This window comes from Poeciliopsis prolifica, unplaced genomic scaffold (genome assembly GCF_027474105.1).
Source record: "Poeciliopsis prolifica strain line A6 unplaced genomic scaffold, Auburn_PproV2 SCAFFOLD006, whole genome shotgun sequence".
NCBI lineage: Eukaryota > Metazoa > Chordata > Actinopteri > Cyprinodontiformes > Poeciliidae > Poeciliopsis > Poeciliopsis prolifica.
The window spans coordinates 16,213,453-16,237,066 of NW_026562381.1; the positions used below are offsets into that span (position 1 = coordinate 16,213,453).

Here is a 23,614-nt window from a genome sequence, read left to right on the forward strand (position 1 = left end):
ATGATCGGGGCATAAAAAGGTCAAATACATCTTGAAATCTAAGCAATTTTGGTAGCACTTTCATCAGATAACTAATGCCTGAGGGAGTTGTTATTCTGGACCAGAATCACATTTATTTTTATAACAAATGCTTAACTCTTGGAAACTATCTTTCCTCACAAAGTAAGAGAGCAAATTGCAAATTATTTCCAATAAATGTTCCCATTTGTGGATTTTGTTGGAGTATATATAAAGTATTTGAAAGAAAATCCGCTGCGGAAGCTAAAATACATTGGCATAACGCTACTAGATATGCTATTGGTTGATGTATGCAAAGCAGCTAATCCGGGAGCGCCATTCATTTTCCTGGGCACTCACTAGCTGTACACCCCAGGGCAAAATTTGCCATGCAAAATTTCTACCATTACCTTCAAATGAAAATCTTACATCTTAAATTTCATGAAGGATGTAGAAAGAACTGAGTGAAGAGCTTGATATTGGAAGAGGTTGTAAAAAAATTACTCTTTATTTCATTGTTTAAAAAAAGTGCATAAATTCAAATTGACGATTCCAAACACAGTTATTTCCCAGCTCATGCACATTCATAAGACAAGTGGAAGTTGCATTTTTTAGCCCAAAATCTACTGAATATCGATGCGTGAGAGATTGTTGAGACATGATTCATTGTACACACGGAAGAAATGGGGAGTCTTCATTTGAAAGTCAATGCCAAAGCTTCGACAAGCTCTGGGGGATTTAAAACCTCCAGTCAAACTTATGATGGCATCTCTCAGGGGTTCCAGAGAAACTCGCTTAATAGTTTCTTTCCTTTGTTTTAAAAAAAAATCATGCAAGACTTGTATGATTTACACATGCATTTCCAAGGTCTTGTAAATTTTTCTTATGATAGCAGGTGAAATTACTGAACCCACTTATGTTTAGATTATATCTGTGAGCACATAAAATTGTGATTATTAAATCTTATAATTTCTTCTTTCTTTCCATAATTTTCATTTTAGTTTCAGGTGTCTGAAGGATGCAGTTTCTAGCTAAGACACATCCCACAGAAATGAGTTCATTAATGACCCACTTAACACCAGGGTGTTGTAAAGAAGCCGACTGACTGTGCTGGCAGAAATGTTAATCCACCTTGTTTGGCTCAAACTCAAAGTTAGTAGAAAAGTGTGGCAGCTGTTGTTGCTTGCTTTAATCTTAAGATTTAGACTCCTTTGAGTTTAGATCTGTCCCTCCCTTCTCCAGCATGTCATACTCAAATGATGGCACTGCTTCACCAGCAATACCATCACATTCTGCAGGAGTGTGACCCATTGATTCTAATCAGGTGTGGCAACAGTGAAGCCTCTGAAACATGCAGGACAGTGGGACCTGGGGACCAGTGACATCTGGCTATGTCAGCAGGTGATCATGATGGAGATCTCCAAATATTTCCCCATGTAGATATTTTGGAACAAAAGCAATGGTTCCTCATACCAGTATAAGTTAAGTCTATGTTCACACAGCAGGCAAATATGACACAAATCTACTTTTTTTTTTTTTTTTTTTTTTTTTTGCCCATATGCGATCTACACCCAACTTTTTCTGACAGTCTGAACGGCCCAATTTTGATATTGTTCTCCAAAAACTCGATTCTGTGGGACTAAATCAGATGCATATTTGATTGCTTGTAAAGCATCATGTTGCATTTTATCTGATATTAACTTAATTGATGTGAGACATGCATCTTAATTCTTATGAAAGAAGTCTGTCAGCAAAGCTCATTGCAATCCATTTAATTTATTTTACATGTGTCTTAAGACGTGGCTAATATTCCTATTTTTTTAGCATTTTAATAAAACTGCTGCAGGCATTATAGATTTGGTAAATGCAATGAGAAACAAATTTTCGAGGGGAGAATATGTTGCGAAATGTATGCAAGAATATTCTACAGGTTAAGTGGACATAACTTTGACAAAAGAAAAAAAGGTAAATTTGCTAACATGTGCACAGACAATCCATCAACCTGCTCCTGTATATCGACTATCATTTAACACAAATCTTTTGGGGTCTTAAAAATGCTGAGAATTAAACTAAAACTGTATGCGTTCAAAGCTGAAAATGTGTAGGTACCTAAAGGCGTCAGAAATCTGTGGGAGTCAACAAAAGTCGCAAAGTCACAAAAGTAAAGTTTGAGTGTTCACTGTTGGTCCAGAACATCACAGTGACATGCTGCTGTGCTGGTGGAACCTCTTAACCTCCTGTGAGTAGCATGTGGGCTCAGAAGTCTGCCGCAGCACTGCCATTGTTGTCAAACTCGGTGTCACTCCAGCAGAACAAGGAAGTGGGGTCACCAAGCTGCTGCCAGTCATCTCTCTATTGAAGAAAGATGAGCAGACACTTGAGGCCTGAGATTGCTAAAAAGCTAGAGCTTGCTCTTTGCCTGTGAACACTGAATAAAATGTATAAACCGTCACAGAGATTTTTGAGTTGAGCTGCGGATGTTATGGATGTAAATGCAAATACCTGAGGTTAAATGTAAGACAGAATAAATAAAGTTGTTTATTGGATAATGATGAATATTTATTGAAGTTCTAGTTTGTTTACTTGCTCCAACAGAGCTGTTTCTGTGACATTCACAGGGTATGTTCTCAAAGTCCTTTTTATTTAATTCATGTCATGCAAAGGTCTGACTTGTCCTCATGCAACATAATGAATAATTGAAAATGCATTACACTAGGGGTGTAAAGCGAATGTTTGCACTCATATAAATATACTTGGGTTACATCTGTTCTTGCAGCAGAGTTGAAAATCTTATCTCCCCACTGCATCACAGCTACTTGATTTAAACACTCACCCTAATTAATCCAAAGCTCTCACTTTAATTGCCTTAATATATTGACTCTCTTTCGACCTTATCTAGATTTTCTCATGACGTCTATTTCCCCATAATTGATTTAAAAGGAGATGCTATCTCATTGCTGAGTGTGGGGCACGTATTGATAGCTTTAGTGTAAACCAGCGACAGCTTCATGGTTCTCATTGTCTACGCTAATTACAGCATGCTTGATGAATTGCCTCAGCCAAACGGTATTGAACCTTTAAATTGTTGTAGAGAAGAGCTCACCGTTCTTGTTTGGTTTTTGACAGGAAAAGACCAATGAAGACAGCCGACTGGTGGTTGGTTGCCATTTTAATGGTGGGGATCTCTGGGCTTGGTGCCACTGGGAGACCCGACAAAGAGGGATTCGGGTCGCAGCCCTATCGACCAGTCGTAAAATTCCGACACAAGGTATTGATTGCCTTCTCTTTCTATTTGTTGTCCATAATTAGACTTTTTAGCTTTTGCAAAGCATGAAGCTAATTACGTTGGAATTTATTGATGCGTCTCATGTTGTTTTTTTTCTACAAACCACATTATTTTAATAATAAAATAATGAAAAATCATTATCCTTTCTCCTCTGTGGCAGACAGTTTTTCCAGAGATATTATCAGATTAATCTGAATCCCAGATGAAAAAAGATTATTTCTTTTAACTGAACATCTTAAGTAAAAGATGTAATTGAATGCTTATTGACCACATGATAAAATGCAACTCCCACAGGCGAAACCTGCTGTTTTTATTAATTTTTTCTACTGCATTGCAAAGCACAAGTCATTATTTTCACCCTGCAGAGTAGCTGCATGCTGTTTTTCTTTGATTTAGTGTTAAACAGACGAGTGTGTGTTTATTGGTCAGAAAGCTGTTTGTTTGTATTGTGGTCCTTCAGTTTACATTTCTCATAAGCCTCTTACAGTTCTGTTTAGTGCTAAAGGCGTCTACCGTGCAGTTTGACATCCATGACGTCTCAAAGTGAAGACAGGGAGGAGAATTTTTTTTTGCATTTTTGCCTTTACTTTTAAGCCTGTCTGACACGGCCAGACTAAATACTGCATTTAGCATTTATTTTAGTTGGAGGCTGGCAAGGTGGCAAAGCGGCTTGGAGATGAAAGGCAGCAGCAGTGGTTTAAAAGGTTGGTGGCTGAGAGGAAGTAAATATAACAAGGTGTCAGAAGGAGCAGATGGTGGGATCGTCATTGGAGTATATCTGAGTTCATTAAGGAGCAAAAACAGACAAAAATCTGCTAAAAAAGAGGTAATGGTCAAACACTTGCTGACCTTTTTAAGGAGATTTATATATATAAAAAACATGCTTTCTAATAATTTAGGCTGGGCCATCTCCATACTTTGTTTTTACATAAATCCCTGAACATGAGCTTTATTATTTTTTTTCTTGACACAGAGTCCCTTGAGAATAATCTATTCCAAAGTAAGCTTGGTGAAGAAGACAGTGTTTCTTTTAATACTTTTCGAAACTGTTTATTAGAGCTTCAAGCCTAAAATAAGACTTTCTTTAAAATATTTTGAAGCTGACATGGTGAGAGACGCAGCTTAATAACAGATTCATTATAAAACTAAAGAGCATTGATGCACAGAATCTAAAACTGAAAGTAAAGGAAGCAGGACTCATGCTTGTTTTTCCTCATCTACCATAATCAAAAACATTTCAAGAAATAACCTGAGAAAATTGTTTTCTTACAGATAATGTCCAGCATTCAGCTCTTTTCAGCTTAATACTAATTCTGGGAAAAAAATCCCAGTGTAAATAGCTGTGTTCAAGTCTCACATTGATTACACTCAATGAGATCTCCATATTGGTAAGAAGTTGTGTAAACTATTTTAATGATGTCTTAAAAACAGACATTTGAATGCTTTAATCCACATAGTAAAGTCTGCAGCAGTTAAAGGGCATTTTAAAGTTCTTTGCTGTCTTTAGAGGCAACTGATTAAAGGCTATTGTTGTCTGCAACACTTCAGTTGTAAAAATACTGTTTCCAGTGGACTTATTAAAATGGAAAATAAAAAGTGTCAAAAAATAAGCCTTGAGGAACTCCATTTAAACCAAAACAAACATGGAAGCACAATGCTGTCAAAGCTTTATTACTTTTGTCATCATTAGTAAAAAGCTTAGAAATAATGCAGCTATGAAACCTTAACAATTTGGGATTTTCTTAACAATACAACAAAGTCTATAAAATTGTTTTGGGTCAATAAATTTCTGTGCTTTGTGGACTTCCATGAAAGAAACGTCCTTTAAACTAGAAGAACCACTGAAAAGGACATAAAAGGTGGAAAAGGCTTTTTTAAAAAGCAAGATTGAAACTTGCATTATTACATATTCTCAATGTAATAAAATTTCAAATATCTGTCAGATAGTGATGTTAAGCAAGAAGAGACATAAATGCTCTTTTTCTGTTTTTATGTGGCTTTTGCATTGAATATAGTCTGAAATGGTGATTAATGTAAACCTCATCTCAATTATCTTGTCACTACTTTGTGTTTCTACTTAGCTCATATATTCAAGTTTAAGTCAAAGGGAAAAAAAATGTTTCACAGACTTTCATAGCTATATCTTGGAAAGTGTTTACTTTGAAATCTGTGGAGAAGGTAATGTGATTTACTTTGCTTCATGTGCACAGGATTTGGCAGAGGATTTCAGAGATGGAACATTTCTCTATCAGTGCTTTAAAGTGTAGCGGATCTTGTGGGAGAAGTGTTTGGTTACCAACATCTGCAGATTCTCCCCCAAAAAATGAGCTCTGGTGAAATGAGACACTTTTCTTATAGGGGTAGGAATATGGAAAATGGATCAAAAAGCATTGCTTTCAGTGGAAGGAGAAAATACAAAAAAATGTTAAGACATATTTTTAAAATCAATCTTGAAGCATAAGTTTGACTTTAAAAAATAAGTCAGATCTTTCTGTTTGAATTTTCTTTTTTTTTCCATTTTGACTTCAAATATTGAACATAGCCCTTGACTTAGCTGATCTGTGCTTTTTTTTACTGTTTAAAGGCATGTTTTTCATGTCTGAGGAAATATAAAAAATAATGAATTTCACTTTGGAATAAAATGAAGTGAAGCAAAATTATTTAAGTATTCTGGATTTGGAAATATACCTTCAATGTATGGATAGAGTCCTCTAAATATTAAAATCTATTTGATGTTATAGGTATCTTAAACTGTATTCTGCCTCTTTTCATATGTATGACTATTTTACTTTTTTTTTGTTTTATCTTGTAATGTTTATTTTGGACAATAATGTTATCAGTCACATGAACTCCCTTTGTTCTGGTCAGAATCGTTGTTTCTGCCAGTAGAACCTACGTCTTTCTTTCTACTCATTATATTTTCTGTTGAAACAAATTTATTCTCTCATCAATTTAACATGTATATGAAACTAGCAGGATGTTGGTATCTTACTCAGCCTTGCTTACTTTGAGACAGATGGTCAAAGACAGGCGAGGCTTGTAGAGGGGACCAAACTTTTACAAGTTTAATACACAATTAAGCAGGGAGCTAAAAAAAAAATGCATTTTTAAGTTCTGTAGTTCAGCTGAGTAATTATAATTGCTCGCTTTCCATTATTATTGAGAACAGACACTGTAAATATGCATACTAACAATAAATTATAATAAAGCAAAAAAATGTTTGTGCAAAAAGGATAATACTTTAAATAGGCATGGCTGACAGACAAATATTTACATTGTTTAATTAGAGACAACGCGCTGTGTCAGTCAGGTTTCCATCGACTCGTAGAAGGAAAGTTTAAAAAATAGCCACACAGAAAGGTGCGGGTCATTTAAATAACAGTTTATTACAAATATCTTTTTTTATTATGTCATCCCGTTTGGATAAGATTACCTCCCACCACAAATTTGTTGTTTGACTTTATTTTTTTCATAATGTTGTGAAAAAGTAATTTTCATAATGAATTTATGTCAGCATGTTGCTGGAATTTGACACAAAGTTACAAAAATGATTTATTTGCTTTTCTGCTCGAATGAAATTAATGCGTTAGGCACTTTGATTACATCCCAGAGGAATGTCATTACAGCATCTGCATACTACCATAATTTGTCTTGTGAGGGGATGGAGGTAAACTCTGCTCATCTATCTGCCTGTCAGAGCTGTAGAAATGTAAACTCCTTGTGAAAGACTATGCCACACTGGAAGCTCTTTCTCTGAATCATGCCATGTCCCTTTGTTGCCTCTAACCGTTGGCTAGATTGCAGGGAAGCTGAGGTCAGTGACTTGCCAATACAGCCAATATGAGCAGGGTAAACGTTTGGAAATGAAAAATATTGTGTGATTATACAGCGTCTAGCTTTAAAACCCCGTTTTTGCATGCAAATCTGATTACAAATATACATTTTTTATCACTTTGAATTGCAATGACAGAAAATGCATTTATGGGGAATGCGGTCGTCTCTGTGAAGTTTGCTGTTGGTTTGTCCCTCCCTTTGCTTTGAAGGACGGTGTGTGACGGGCATAACAGGATCAGACATGACCTCACAAGCCTCCCCACAATGACTTCAATCACCAAGAGTCACTCAGCCATAAACATCTGGTCACATGCTGTAGCTGTTTCAAAAAAAATTATCCCACCACATTGGGTCAGGTGTAGGACACACATCCTGTCTGCTAATCATAACTGGTTATATATCAAACAAAGTGATAATTTCTGTTCTCAGACATCTCCTGCAAGACCTTGAATGATATAGACTCGATAGTCTAATATTGCCTTGTCATGGGAGGTTAGCCATAATTTACAATTTAGAAAAATCTGCAAGCCTTGCTTGACACAAGACAGGAAAGCAATTTCTGCGAGTTTGTCGCTTTCAGATCAAGCTATTATGTCAGGACAAACAAAATGGAGGCAAGGACAACTGAGTGCAAAGCCCCACAATCCAGCTCTGGCTTAGCCACATGGCAAATCTAGATTAGCGGTGGATAACCAGTGACATGGTTATCCCCTGGGAGTAGGCTGAGAGGAAATGAGATTGAAATAAAGAGGTTGGGAACAAAAGAAACCAAAAAAAACTCGAGTGAGAAATGGATTGATGAGTACAGACATCAGAAAGTTGTTTTTATCTTTAACGTTACTGAAGTTGATTCGCAGCACAATGTACAATTCCAAGTTCCATATCTATTTTTTTATGTCAATACATTTTTGTTCATCAACTGTAAATGTATTTTAGCAATTAAATTCAAAAAAGTGAAACTTGTACAGATTTAATTCACACAGTAACATGTTTCATGTTCTCGTCATTTTAATTGCAGCAAAGTCAAGCCCTACGAATTTTTAGAAAATTACAATATTACAACAAATGGTTAATAAAAAAAAATTAAAAAAACTTTCATTCATTTGTTTATTTTTCTAATAAATACTGGTACTGAATTAGTTCAGCCTGTGGATGTCCTGTCTCAACTTATTATTGATAAAAGCTGACAGGTTCCCTTTTTACGGCCAAGTGAATTGATTTTGCTCACTCATTCAGCACAATGGTGATGTAAGCAGGTCTTGGTCATTTTGGTGTTACCTTTGCTAAGTCTTGTTGGAAGATGAAAGTGCCATATCCATAAATCTTGTCAGCAAACGGAAGCATGGAGTTCCCCAGGATTATTTAGAAAATGGCTGGACTGATTTTGGACTTGATAAACAGTTATCTTGTATTTGTAGAAACACTAGAACACCGTTTGTGGAGAACATCAGACCAGAAGCAGTTGATGAGAACGACAAATAGAACAGAAGGCCTGCAGGAATGAGATGATGTGCAAGGCGTGGAGATGGACGTGGTTGGTCAGACGAACAGTTGTTACAGGGCAGATGAAACAGAAGTTGTGCAGCTGGGTGTTTCCATGTCTGCAGAGTCTCAGGGGGCAGAGGAGGCAAGGCTGCCAGTGGCTCTGGGGAAATCATTCTTTTTAAACAAATAAAGTGTGAACACAGTCTGCAATATGCAAATGAGCCCCTTTTGAAGTCTTTCTTTCCTGTAGTGCAAATCTAAATGTCATCTCCTATAGAGTTCTTGTGGGGGAACCAGCATGGTCCAAAGAGCAACAGGCACTTTCTGCTCCTCTTCCTGTTGTGTTGTTTTCTTAACAATGTTTTGGGGAAAAAAAGGAAATGATTGGCAGGAGAAGGTTGTTACCGTTCATAATGTTTTGTTTATTGCATCATGTTGATTTAGTAAATAGAAACAGTGGATTATGAAAAAAAAGCCAACTTGGTCCTCTTCTGTTTTTCTTGTAATTGGTTTCCCAGGTTCCAAACGATTTAATTCAGGGCCAGTTTGGGTTTGGTTTTAATTATCACCTCTATCTATTTAATTCAGTTAATAAGTTTAGATGCAGCTTTTGTTCCCAAAATGTAAAAGTTGTTCCTAAGTCTTCATGGTGTGTTAAAATACTTCTAAATTTAGTTGTAAATGTGATTAATATGTTGCCAGCAGAGCATAAACAGTGTTATTTTAGGAAGTCTACACATAAAACTTGAATATTAAAACTCAATTTCTGTGGGTGTTTTTGACTCTTATTAGAATTTGATTAGCTGCAGCAGTTCCACACTTGCAATCCTATCAGATACCTTTCTACTAAGACGTTACAACACTATTGCAGCATAACTTCAGGAAAATATATAATATTTCTAAACTTTAGCTTCACTGAGTCCAATTTATCTTCCAACCACTTAGTTCATGTCAATACATTACACAAATATTAAGCAAAAATCCTTAGAACTGGCTAATTCGGTTGTATTTGGCAGACTCTCTGGTCTATTGCTGACTGTAGAGTCATTGCTAAATGCATCCATCCTCTCTGTAATAATTCCCTGCAAGAACTAGTAAAGACTTTTTTTCAAGAATAATGAACTATCAAGATTCCACTGAAGAGAAGTCTAATATGTATTCTTCTTTAACTTTGATGTAAACATTTTTCCACAACTTTATATAGCATCTAAATGTGGAGGTTTTCCAACGAATATTGACTTAAAGTACCGTGGTCACGGTTCTTCAAGCAAAGATTATTCTGGTTATTGTCAAATTTCTGGTCATATAGTTTAGAAGATAAAGTGTGAGTGAGTATGAGAAAATGGCAAATGTAAAGGTAACAATCATGCATAAAAACATAATAGCTAAAAGCGGACTGAGAAAAACAAACAGAAATGAGCCCAGTCTCCTCATGCATGATAAATAAATGGCGATGATTATCAGCCTAATGCCATAGACGGTTTATTGAAGGAAAAAGAGGATTATTTTTAAACAACATAGAAGGTTTTGTCTTTACTGTTGATAAATTTAAATCTAAATGTTGTACAGACTTATATGACAGGTGATTCCAAATTTTTTTTTGTTCCACATATATAAATATATATGGTTTATATATTAATACATAAATATATGATATATATTTGATTATATAAATTATATTATATACACTATATGCAGACAAATATTTTAAATTATTAGTAAAAATCTTATCTTTTTGCTATGCTCAGTCAGTGCATGTAACAAGGGATAATTGAGTGTCTGCTTCTTCAGTGTTTATAATTGTCTGTATGGATGATGTATCAAAGTTACTGAATAATTATGGAACAGGATGTGCAGTTGGAGACGATATAGGTGACTGTTGGATGCAGATGATTCAGTGATGCTTTGCTCATATAGTGCTACTCATCAACTATATGGAGGGTCTGGTCTCAACATGGTTGAAAATTTGACAATATTTTGATTGTCAGAAGTGGGGAAGAAACAGAATATCCAAATTTTTTTTGCAAATACTTGGGTCATTGTATATCTGACTACCTGTCTGATATAAACATTTATAGATGATGATGCTTAATGTGGCCACAAATTAATATGTCAAGAGATAAACTTGACATGTATACACTACTTCAGTATAGATCCCTTTAAAATCTATTGCACTGTATGCCCTCCATTTGTGGAGGAGCTACAGCAAAGACTGCATGCGGATTTTCAATAAAACAATGAAAAAAACAAGGCTGCTGCTTAAGCTGTCAAGATGGAGCAGTGCAAAACAAATATTTGTCGTTACAAACAATTGAGAAGAAAAGTGTCAAGAAAAAAATTGCTAAATAACTTGAATGCTGCAAAAGAAATTGGAAGGTAATTATAGCCATAAACCTATTTTTCATCATATAATTGGATCTGAACAGGACCTTTATAACAAAAAGTGTTCTTCCAGCAGCTTTGAACCAGAAAATGCAGTAGATTTGTTTAAGTTGAAATCCTTGGGCTTTAGTGAGAACGGTGCAAAGAAGTAACAACTCAATTATTTGCTGTGTTGCATGCTGAAAGAACTTTGCCATAACGGGTCAATGATTGAATTTGTATATTCATTTGTGCCACAGAAATTGTATTCAGACATGTTCTTTCATATATCAGGATTTTGAAAGTGGTGTATTTTATTGTGCTTATTATAATTTGTTTTGTTCTTACTCCATCAGGATGGGATCCCGGAGAGCTTGCGGGTAAAAGGTGAGTTTCCACCTGCCTTCTTTCCTGTTCATTGATGCGTGACTCCATTTGTACAAAATGTGTGGCTGTTATCTAGTTGAGGTCACTCCAGGCAAAAAACATCTACTACAAAACTTTATTTTTTGTGCTAAGTTTGTGTGAAGCAGTTTCGAGTTGAAAAGCTATTACAGTTTTTGTACACCTCAAAGTAGGACTGCCCAGACCAAATGTTTATGATTCATATGTTAATAGAATTAGTGATGTCTACAGTTTTTTCTTTTTCAAAACCAACAAATAAAATCAGAAAAAGTCATCATTATCAATGTTTTTGGTGGAATTTTTTTTCCACAAAGCAGTTGATTCTCATTGACTGAATTAGCCACAGAAAATGCTGCGGCTTCTTGGGATGCAGCTGATATAACCACAACAGATCAACTACAAATATGGAAAGTTTCATCAATAGTTCCTGGTAAAGATCGTTTCAGTATGCTGTTATTGGGACGCCAAGCAGATGTCTGGGATTATGATGGGCCAATTTTACCAAAAAGCCTTTGAGCACAAGCTGGTATCCAACTAAATCGGTCAATTTGACAAAATGATATCAGCTTGTCGCATGTCGACAAAATCAAAAGGTTAATGCATTCAAGTCCCCTCATCGTCTGTGGTACAATTTTTTTTCCAAGTTTTCATTATTCTTTTTTCATCACGTAGGCCAAAATCTGCCTCACACCAGAGTTTTGTGCTGTATTAAAAGCTTGGACTTCAGCGGTGTTAGGCCTTAAACAGACACAAACATCATCATTCTTGCACGAGTTTCCTGTTTGATTCACATACGAAGTACCTACTTTATAGAGATTTGAATTATATAGCTGCCATTCTTTTTCTTTCAGCATTTTTGTTAAATGTTGACAAAGTTCAGCAATACCAGTGTGACACCATTTAGTTATCATTTCAGTGCTTTTCTGCATTTTATTTTCAGCCTGAGGTTTTCTTAAATTAGTTGAAGCATTTGTGGTGTGCTCAGCATGCATTGTGGAAAAAAAATAGGTGTGAAACATTCAAAGTTCAGAAATAAATTAGATTATATTTAATAACAAAATGTTTTGTCAGCTTGAGGCACACAATTCATTCTGCGAAGGTCAAATAATCCAAAAGTGTTGAAAATACACTTTCTAGAAACATTTTAAGGAAGCAAATACTGTGAGAAGACAAAGTAAAATCATACGTATCTAATAAAGTGAAAGAAGTAGCAGTTCACATTAATCTTAAATACTTCCATGACTAATTTCTGGTAAAGTATTTCAGGAAGAAGACTGTGGACTGGACTCAAGATTTTATAGATTTTGATTCATTTTAAAATTTCAGTGCCTCTTCCATCCTACTGCCTGGGAGCCAAAAATAATTCCTCTATTCCTAAAACTTCCCTTCATCATTTCCAGAGTTAGCAGTCAGAGGATGTACCAGTAAATACTTTCTGGGGTTGTTTTGTGGGACCAGATTCAATATTCTTAATGCACATTTTGAATTTTAAATGTTCTGTCATAAATGCATTAAACTACGCAGTTAAAAAACAAATCCATTACATGTTTACAAAATTCCTTAGGGTGCAGATTTGTGCTTTTCATAAATTCAACCTTCCTGTATTTCTGTCTTGAATTAAAATCTGAAGTTGGAAATTTTAAATTCCAAGTCTGAATAAACTTGGAATTACAACTTGGAAAGTGAGAGGCTCCCAACTAACCTTGAATTAATTATGGCTATACTTATCATAGTCAAGGTCGCAGAAATGATCAGTTTATTTGCAGTGTGTTTGGATCACTTAGAGCAAGAGGCAGACCTAATACTGTACTTTATTCATTTATGTATTTATTTATGAGCAAGTTTCTTTTTAGAATTTGAATGCATAAAATGACATATTTTTATCATCCCAATCCCGGCTGGTTTTCTGATTTGTACATTGTGCAAGCTGAACTCGGCGCAACATGATTCCCAAATCTAAGTTCCAAGTTCTGAGACAAATTGAGTACAGCATAATTGGATTCTTCTTTGCTTCCAGTTGAGGCCAATAGCAAGTAGTTTTAATGCATAAATGTTGTGAAACTAAATGGGAGAAAGAGGCACAGTTGTACTGGTGTTGGAGTAAACCTGAAGTCATCTTCTGGTTTTAGTGGCCTTTTTTTTATGTATATATATCTTTTATCTCCAAGCTTCCACGACAACTCCATGTAATCCAGCCTTATACCCGAGTTTTCCTTCCAAAGTGAATGACCCTTTTTAATTGTTTGAATATAATTATCTGAGAACCCAGTGTAGATTAGCAAAAATAGAAAGTGCATAAACAGAAATGTCTTATCCTTCCTGTCCTTGTTCTGCTCTTGTGTTCAGTGACATATTTATCATTGTGTTATTTCTGTGTTATATTTATCTGTCCTTGGTTTTTTCTATGTTGTTCTGATAATGCTGTCTCTGGGCCACATGCATCGTCAAAAAAACATATCTTTATCAAATATGAGCTTGAGAGAACTTTTTATTCCCCACTGTGTGAAAAAAACATATTATTCAATCAGAATTACCAACTTTTTTTTAACTGTGAGAATTTCTTAGTTTTTAGAACTTTCTAACATGCATACTTGGTTGAATTGACACATCACAACAACTTGCAAGTAACTTTAGTACATTTGTCCTGATAGAACCTAGTCAGATTTTTTTACTTGAATTCCACGCACATTTCAACTCTACCAAAGACATTTGATTTTGAAGCTACTCTGAGGATGTACTTAGGATCATTAACTATTTGGAAGACCCATTTAGGCCCAAATATGAACTTCCTTCCAGTTTTTTCTTTATCTTTTTGCCTTTTTCATTTCTGCGTGATATACTTTCATCACAAAGCCATTTTGTGAGGTGCACCAGTCCCTCCTGCAGCAAAACACCCACACAAAATGATGCTACTTACTTAACAGCTAGTATAATACGCTCAGGTTTACAAGTTTCAGCCCTTTCTCCTTCAAATGTATGAGTTAGCAGTTATTGATTGGGAAGTCATTAATCTGAAGTTGATTGACCATATTGATTGACTAATGAAATGGCCAATTTCTTATTGTTTTTGTCCCTTAGTTACTTTTTAAACTGAAATTCGGATTTTTTGATGATCCGGTAATTTTTATAAGGAAGTAATGATTTCTTCTGAGTGAGATTTTAGCATGTCTTTAACTTGGCTAATTTCTTTAGATTTTTCCATGATGTCCCAGAAGGAGGCAGTGTGATGCAGGTTTTGCCTTTAAAATAGATTCATAGGAGAGCCTTAATTTAACTAAATGTTGTTGTGAAAATAACCTTTCATAGACTTGAAAAGCCATGACATCCTCATTTGGGTTTTTCTAAGCTGTTTAAAAATGTAGGCATTACAGTGTGTATAAACTAATTAATGATTCTATGAAAACATATCTTGCTCATTACTCTGGCATTTAACTTCTAACAAAGTTTGAAAAATCGTATCTGACCTCGGAACAGGACATGGCATTTAAAGATTTAGTGTAATGGTATGTCTGAATATCTGGGATTAGCAGTATGTTGCACAGTTCCTGTAAAATGTGTGGACAACAGTTAGAGATGGAAATGCATAAAAACATAGCTGAGGTCAAACTGAATCCCTTTCTTCTTGCAATAATTGTAACTTGACATAAAAACAGAACATGTAGTAGTGTTGATGCTTAGAGGTCACTGCAGTAAAACGGTATGAATTACACTTCTGGAAGAGGCTACAGTTTTTCACTTTCTGAACACAGTAGTATAATGAGGGAAAATATGCCAAATCTGAGCTCTGCCTTCACCTCCGAAAGAAACAAAAAAAAATCTGCTTTTCAGCGGACAAAACAATTAATCAAATCTGTATTTGGCACCAATGTTTCCAACCAGTTCCATCAATAAGTGGATTTTTTTGTTTACAAAAAATTAATGCACTCATGTCCTCTTGTTGGTTGACAAATACATCTAATTCATCTTTCTGTCACCTGTCTAATGTATTTTCTGTCTCCTCCCAACAAAAGTCAGTGGAGGGCAAAAGGTAGTCCAGCGGTCCAACAGAGCTGCCACTGAGTGTTTGAAGGGGCTGCTAAATGAACGGACTGTATCCCCATTTTTCTTCACCAGGGAAGGTCGAAGCAGTAATTGTAGAGGGTGCATTATCATAAAGGGCGGCCCCAGCTGTCTTCAGTGATTCAATTCAATACACTATGTTCTGTAAGCTGAGAGCAGGGAAAACTTTGGCCAGTTTTCAGCAAACACATTTCCAGCCTAGAAAGTGAGAACGGTGCAGAGGTTATAAATAATTCAGGCCTGTTTTTATTTAACACCTCTTACTTTTATACTGCAGGGTCAACTTTTGACTAAAACGTAAGGTTTGCAAGCTGTTGTCATATGCCTGCATTTTAAATTGACAACAAAAAGATTTTCTAGAGTTCAAAATATAAATTTTTCTGATGACAAACAAGGCCAGCCAGAAAAGACACTTTTCACCTTTCTAAGTTCAGCAGTTAAAAGAATACAACTAGCACAATGCTGAGAATCTTTATTTTTTAACTAAAAACTGTCTTTCCCTCAAAGATGAACTCCAGTCTCTCTGAAAAGGGTGAACTGACTAGAGAGCATGGCATTCTTGGAATAGTTCCTGCTAAAAACGAAGCCTCTGGTGTTGTAGTTGAATAGATAATATTTATCTTTTCATCCATGAACGTGCCTCAGATTTTTGTTTCATTTAGGCTGTGATAAACTATCACAGCAGAGCAAAGCAGAGGTATTTCTGCTTTGCTTTTTCAATTTGAAGCAATTAAAAAATTAATGATTGACAAATAGATTTATTTTTTCTGTTTTTCCAAAGAGAACACATTTTCAAAATGCTAGATTGAAGAAATGCAGAAAACCAACAAATACAGCCATTTTCTGGGGCTCTAATTGGAGTCCCAGTGTGCACCACAAAAGTTTAGCTTGTTATGAAATCTTCAACAAGACCCAAGGCTGCAATTGAAAGGAAATTTCCTACAGATCGATTGATTTTTAGCTATATCAAACACCCAGCGGAACTTGTTAAAATGATCTTCTGCCCTTATTTTATATGTATAAAAATCCAACGATGGTCATTCTCTGAATGAAAAGTGTATAAATGAAAGATCATAAAACAGAAATGTTTACATATTCACAGAAAACATGCTTTGAGTGAGCCTGTTAACTAAACCAATATTTCCTCTTCCTTACTTTGTAAAGACTTACAGAAGTTAACCAGAAAAATGAAACTACATAATCAATGGACTTAATTTACTCAGGCACAGCTGCAGAAAACACAACTAGTCAGTTATTGAATTAAGACCAGAGAACCCCAGAGCTGGGGTTCATAAACATTCAAAGTTCAAAGCAAGTTTTCAACTGCTCATTCAGAAAAGATGAAGATATTTTTCTAGACAAATTACTACATCAAATCAGTGTAATTGTGCTGTCATTTATAAAACGCTGCTTTGTCCAGAGTAATGTTGAACACTAAACCAAAATATTTGTTCTTCTCCTTGCATCAAGAATTTTCATGAGGGTCAATGATTATATAGTCTTATATTTCTGGTTGTAAGTCTTTGAAAAGGAAGGTAGGGGGGATGTTGCTTTAGTTAAATAAGACTCACTGAAAGCATTTTTGCTGTGAATATGCGCCAAGTTAACAACTGAAGTTTGTTTTTCATTGTTGAATTTTAACAAGTAAAAATTAAATTTGAGTTGGAGTGATCTTCCATGTATCTTAACTTTTGGTCTCCAGGTCACATAGAAATGTCTCTGTAGGCTCTGGTCAAAGCAACTTTTCTAATTTAGAGATTTAGAAAACTTTGAATTAAACCAGAACCTCAGAAATTGGGTTTTCATCTAAACTTAAGGCAGCAGAATCCTTTTCTCATTGGGTTTATAACACAGTGTCGGTTTCTGATATGGGTGACATGGGCAACTGCCCAGGGTAGTTTTGTTGTATTGTAATAAAAACATTATTTTCCTTTAGTAATCTTTAAAGAGATTATTACATGTCTCCAAATGGATATAAATATAAATAATTACATTTATTAGGTTGATTCCAGATAAATGTAATTATTGATTTTATAGAGAACTTCTTTGAGTTAATTATTTTCAAAATCCCTAAAATTTTTATCTTTTAGTTGATTCTAAAGAAATATTCATCAAAAGAAATATACAGAAATGTCATCTTTTTATGTAATAGAGATCAGGTCCTAAGAAGTTGTTTTTTTCTAGTAGTTTACAATGGATTGGTTTATGAACAGTTGTATAATCTGACCTATCTCCATTACAGTTCACAACAGAACTTTTCCTTGAATTTAATTATACATTATTATTTTCATGAAACCAAACAGTTTTTCAGCCCATCTCAGAAATCAAATTATTGTAGGAAGCCATCAGATTGCTTCCAATGAAAATCATGTTATGGACTGAATGTTTATAGTACAATCAGTTAAACAGAACATGAATAAGATCACTGGTTGCATGTTCCCAAAGACACATCATGACACCTTTAAACAACCTTTTATCATCTTTGAGTATTCTTATTATGCCGCTTTGTTGAGGTGTAACCTCTGCACCAGTCCAAGCTTCTTGTTTTGCTGCCATGCATAATGTTTGTCCTCCTAATCTGTGTCGTCTCCTCTTCTCTAATACACTGACACAATGCATTAATTTGTATGCATTGCAGTCATTTTACCTCCACCAGACCCAAGTCCATACCAGACACACATGAATAATTCAAAAGCTGAAAAAAAACATTGAGCTCTAAATTGTATATTAATTCTAAAATTGCACAGTACCCCCTGGGACTGGGTTACAATTTTAATAACTTGTCACAGCTAAACCAAAGAGCACAGCGTTTCGGTGCTTTTCTCAGACAAAATTATTTGACTCCCTGTTGTTCCATCTCACTACACATTATTATCAAAATTTAATTTGTAATGGACTTTATACGGTTTGACTCAAGTCTATGTAGAAAGAGGAAGTACTTTTTTTTTTTTTTTAGGAATGTGGGGATGAGGCATCTTAAAAGAGATTGTAGGATAGAAGTGTAGAATTAGTTTCTTGGTTTTGTGGCTTACGTACCTGGAAGAAGGTTTGGTCCTGAAAGTCAACTGCAACCCTTGACCCACTTAACCTTAAAGGTATAGTTCAGGTGTTGGGAAGAGGGATAGATGAAGATGATCAAAGCAAAGCTTGTTTGGAAGAACATTGACTGTTCATAAGATAACTCAACAAATGTGTATTAGACTTTTGTTAAGATTGACAAATAAACACATGGAAACAAATCAAAACCATCTAAAACACAGTGACAGAGTTGGAGTATTTCATAGCTGAAGTTTGTAAAATGGGTCTGAGAAACTAACAGTAGTCTCCGGTTGGTTAAACCTGAGAGTATGAGTTGATGCATAAGGCTCTGACAGCTCTGTTAAAAATATTTAAAAGTGAAATCTCAAAGTAACTGGTGACCAGTAAGTGGAGGTCAAGACAGATGTTGTGTTCCTTCCTTGTTCCAGTTAGCAGTCTCACTGCGGCGTTTTGTCCCATGAGAAGACAACAAAGTTCCTGTTCGAGACAAGAAAACCAGATGAAGTTGTAAAATGTATCACTATGGATGCAACTTGAGTATATCCTGAGCCTCTGAATTAGCTTGGACTGCCAATGTGCTTTCCACATTGGCAGTCCATCTTCCTCCCCGGGTATAATTGCACTCGCATTGTGGTCCTGATAAAAGTCAATTCTAATTAGTCGACCAGGATAAAAAAGCAGCAAGAGTCAGCATTTTTAAACAAGTCAAATGTTTTTTGTTTGTTTGTAGACATTGACTTCCAAAGTACCACACATTTTTTTAAGGCATTTGTTTTATGATTGAATAATTTGACTTTATTAATGCATTCCAATTTACTGCATATATGAATGACTGAATAATAGTCTTAAACTTAATTTAAGAAAAGGGAAAATATAATCTGTTTCAATTTCTTTACAGAAGCCCCTCTTCTATTTTTTGTCCTCCACATGCATTCAACATTTGCAGTTTGTTTTTATGATGGCTATGAAGGAGAATCCTAATGTTCTCATAAACTGACTCTAGCAGGCCATTAGAATAACATTTAGGAGCCATTTTGCCGTGTACTATTCTGACAGGCAATTTGTTTTCAGGTTTTCTGGTTGCTTAATGAACTTTCAGTTAAAGTGAAAAGGCTCATCTGAAAATAGCACATACAAGGGTGGTGGAAAAAAAAGGTGAGTGATGGGTGTCATGGTGATCATCAGGACTGCCAAAGGAAGCAGAACCTGCTGCATATTTAACATGATCAACAATATTCCCATCAACACTCAGCTCCAGCGTATAAATGACTCCCAGGATGTTGATAAGCATAATTTTTGGCAAACCATATCTTAAATGTGTAGAATTAAATGGAGTGAGACGAATCTAATTGAGATTCATCAATAATTCGTAGTGATCCGCATGAACCCTTGCTACTTACAGTAGATAATGATGAAGGCTTGGCAATAGGAGCGCTGCCGTTTCCATCTGAAGGTCAGTGCAGTAATCATAGGAAGGAACATTATCCTGAAGGTCGGTTTCTGCTTTCAGCCAACATTAACTTTAATGCACCTTTCATCTGAATGGCAGGACCGCATCAGTGTCAAAACATGAAAATTACCCCCCAGAGCTCCACACTATCCACTCAGTTATTTTATTGTATCTAGTGTCCAAACTAACTGTTACTTTTTAAAGTTATGTGTATTTCCCTGCTGGAATACATTATAAATATTTTCTTTGAAGTCTTGATCCAACTTGCTTTTTTAACTCTGCCAGTAATCATCTTGGAGGAGTGACAGCCACCTTCGTATCCAAGACTGTTTGGGATCAAATTGAAACGGGTTAAATGAGGAGGGGGAATTGGTTGGGGTTTGGGTTTCCTAACTTTGCTTCCAAATTGTATCTTTTTCAGTCTCACTATTTTCGTGGAAAGAAAGCAAGTGAAATATTATACATGCATAGTCTTTGTGTGCATGCTTCTACTCAGCAGGGAGTGTGGCATATAGCTGCAAATTAAAGAAAAAAACGCAACTAGAATTTTGATTTGTCTTCTTTCATGTTTTGAGATCTGACATGGTCTTTTATGCGTTTCATCATTGCACAAAAACAGTCCTTTGCTGCGGCTCTTTGTTAGACGAGAGTAATGTGTGCTTTAATGTTTTCACCATTCAGTTTAAGTCTTAATTCTTGCTGACATGTGCTTGCCTTTGGAAATGGCCTCTGTCATTTGTAAATTGTGAAAGGGTGAAAGATGAAAGTCTCAGTTTGAAGCAAACAACCATACAAATCCAATGGAAGAATTGTACTATTACTTTAGAGCCATGAAGCAAATAGAATTACACAAAATGAAGTCCTTGTAAAACATAGACTTGCCCCAGTAAATGTTGTAAATGTCATGTAGTTCAAAGTGCTTTGCCTGATAAACCATAACACAATAAGTGAAAAGAAATATGTTTCTACAAAGTATGAATTATACTGTGCAAGGTATAATTGTGTAAGTTGTGTCTTACTAACATAATTTCTGCCATTTATATCAATTATAAAGAATTGCATTCAGTAGCCTGAACTGCCGATTAGTCTTTGTGGTCAAACATCACCTTCAAACTATTATAAAGTCAATCTGCCAGGAAAACAAACCCTCAATGTGTCAATGTGACACCTTTTAATCTTGTTATTTAGATGTCAATTCAATAATTGTAATTGAATCGTCCTTGCTTGTTAGACACAGAGGTGACAAAGAATATCAAGTCATTTCTAAAACCATTAAAATAGAAATGTTCCTTCACAGTTTTGCGTTTAGTCTCAGGAGAAACCACTTACTACATGATGTAGAATCTGGAGATTTGAGCTACTTCTTTGGTATTGAAGTTTATTAACTACAAAACTGATAAAAGTTGGAGGTCAACATTATAACTGTTTAAGAGCTGGTCCATTTCTGATTCTGAAATCCTAACATTGCATTCATCAATGTTTAACTTTAGCATCGAGTGACTATATACAGAAGAGTGACTATATACCCCAAAGTGTAACACTGCAGCCTTATTTCAACTTAAAAGCTGGAAGAGTCTACTGTAAAACTGATCAAAATTTCTTTCCTCAATTACTGTAAAGACTTAACTGAAAACGCCTAATAAACCTGCTATTGTAACAGGATGGGAAAATCAGTCACGGGGAGATGAGCTGCTCATCTGTGCGCAGTTTGCATACCAAACAGCCCACTGTAATGTGAAGTAGTAATGTCAGAAGCGTGGGGTACTTACAATTAGTCGACAATCTGTGATAAATGGGGCTGTTGGTGGGAACGCTCTCAGTGCTGCGTCCTGATGTGGACAGAATGAGAGAAGAGCCGAGCCTACGTACAGTCATTAGGAGAGCAAATGAAATGGGACGGAGAGTTGCCAAGTGGCTGCCAGGTGCTCTCATCCTCTCTCTCACACATGCTGTCATCCAGGGATCGACACACACACACCTACACACGCACACACACACACACATCACACACCCAACCAACCACACACACGCTGTCACAAGCAGGAAGTAATGCATTACTTTACTTGTTTCTTCAATTCACTACAGATTGACATTTATTGTTACAAAGTTTTACTTCTCTATATTTCAGACCTGAATAGTCTGATACCTTTTACTGCTTTTGCACATATGTATGAAACATAAATAAATCAATCTATGTTGCATGCAGGGGTGCTGAAGGAGATTTGTCACTATGTTTAATCTACACAAGTGTCTGTTTTCCCAGTAGATAAATGATTAAACTGCCAAATTACTTATCTGTGATTTAAAGTTGTAAATCAATGTAGTATGAGAATCTGTACAAGGGAGATGTTTTATTAAGCAATGAAGAAGACAGCTGGGATGCAGCTATTCATCTTTCTGAAAAATTGACAAGCTAAATGATATTCCGTGGATAGTTAATTTATAAAGTTTTGATTCATTTTTGCAGCAAAGCTTCAAGGGAGTTTAGTTTTTAGTTGTTGGGACGATCTTTCATTTTTGTCTGTTTCGATGGCTTGATGACTGAAGGCATTTAAATACTACATTTTGCAAAATCTACCCACCTGCTGTCACTTGTGTTTTCAAAGACCTACAAGATGATTTATTTGTAAGCTCAACTCATCCTACATCTGTAATATCAGCAGCAAAAGTTTATCTGATTTGTCCTCGGTGTTCAAAGGTTAGCATGTAGAAGGGATGCCATGATTCATACAGTAATGATAAATATGTAATGTTCTTTATAAATACACTGGATGCAAAAAAACACAGTCACATAGATCACATTGTGGACTTCCAGACATACTTTAATTATATAATATTAATCCTGCTCTCTTATTCAAATTGCAAATGTGGCACTATTGCCAGTGGGTTGATCAAATTTAAATGCCAAAATTGATCATAATTTGGTTTGCAATCATTGCAATACAGATGCTCTTTTTATGTAAAGCTTTTCAATTTATAAGTAAACAATTACTAGTCATTTCTACTACAGCCACATGAAGGTAACTGCATTGCTTTCTCAGACCTTTTTTTTTTTTTTTTTTTTTTGCAGACAGCTTAACCTTATACTTAACCGAATATTAAATTATATGGAAACATAGTAACTGCAGTCGTTTGATGAAAGGTTGCTTTATTTCTAGTTCATGTTTTACTGTATAAAAATTATTAAAGACTTCCAAAAATGGAATGGCAAGAACATGCTCAAGTTTAAAGGTTTTTATTCTGGATTTTAGTGGAAGAGTGCTGCATAGAAGCTCACTGGGGTGGAAGCAACATCATCAATGTTTCAAACAAAGTGTGTTACTCCGCTTCAAAGGGCTGAAAGAGCTCATGCCTCAAATAGATTTTCATAAATTGTTCAAGAGTTGTTTATGCCACCAGGAGTGAAAGTGTTGTCACACTTCTGCAATTATCAGATGGTAAAGTGAAAAAAGATTGTTTCAAAAGCTAATGCAACACCTCAGTTACAATACTGACGGAAACGTGCCTTCAACCACACAGAGGGCAATCGGAAATTAATCTTTCACTTGCCTTATGAAATCTATGAACAGCCCTTCAGATCTCTACGAATAAAGCAACTACAACAAAAAAACCTTTATTGGTTGAAAGGTTTTTTGTTAAGAATTATGTGAAAGTATTTTATCTCAAAGCAATTTAATTTTTAACTGTCTTGTGTAACA

At 35.4% G+C, this 23,614-nt stretch overlaps 1 protein-coding gene across 1 annotated transcript in view; it reads left to right on the forward strand.

Annotated features, from left to right (window-relative positions):
- The window catches only part of LOC129360476 (follistatin-related protein 5-like), a 173,942-nt gene that overhangs the window by 24,897 nt on the left and 125,431 nt on the right, over positions 1-23,614 (forward strand). The window contains exons 2-3 of the mRNA XM_055030744.1: positions 3,124-3,265; positions 11,320-11,350. Of these exons, the coding sequence (XP_054886719.1) occupies positions 3,134-3,265; positions 11,320-11,350 (163 nt within the window). The 5' untranslated portion in view covers positions 3,124-3,133. The remainder of the gene's footprint in view (positions 1-3,123; positions 3,266-11,319; positions 11,351-23,614) is intronic.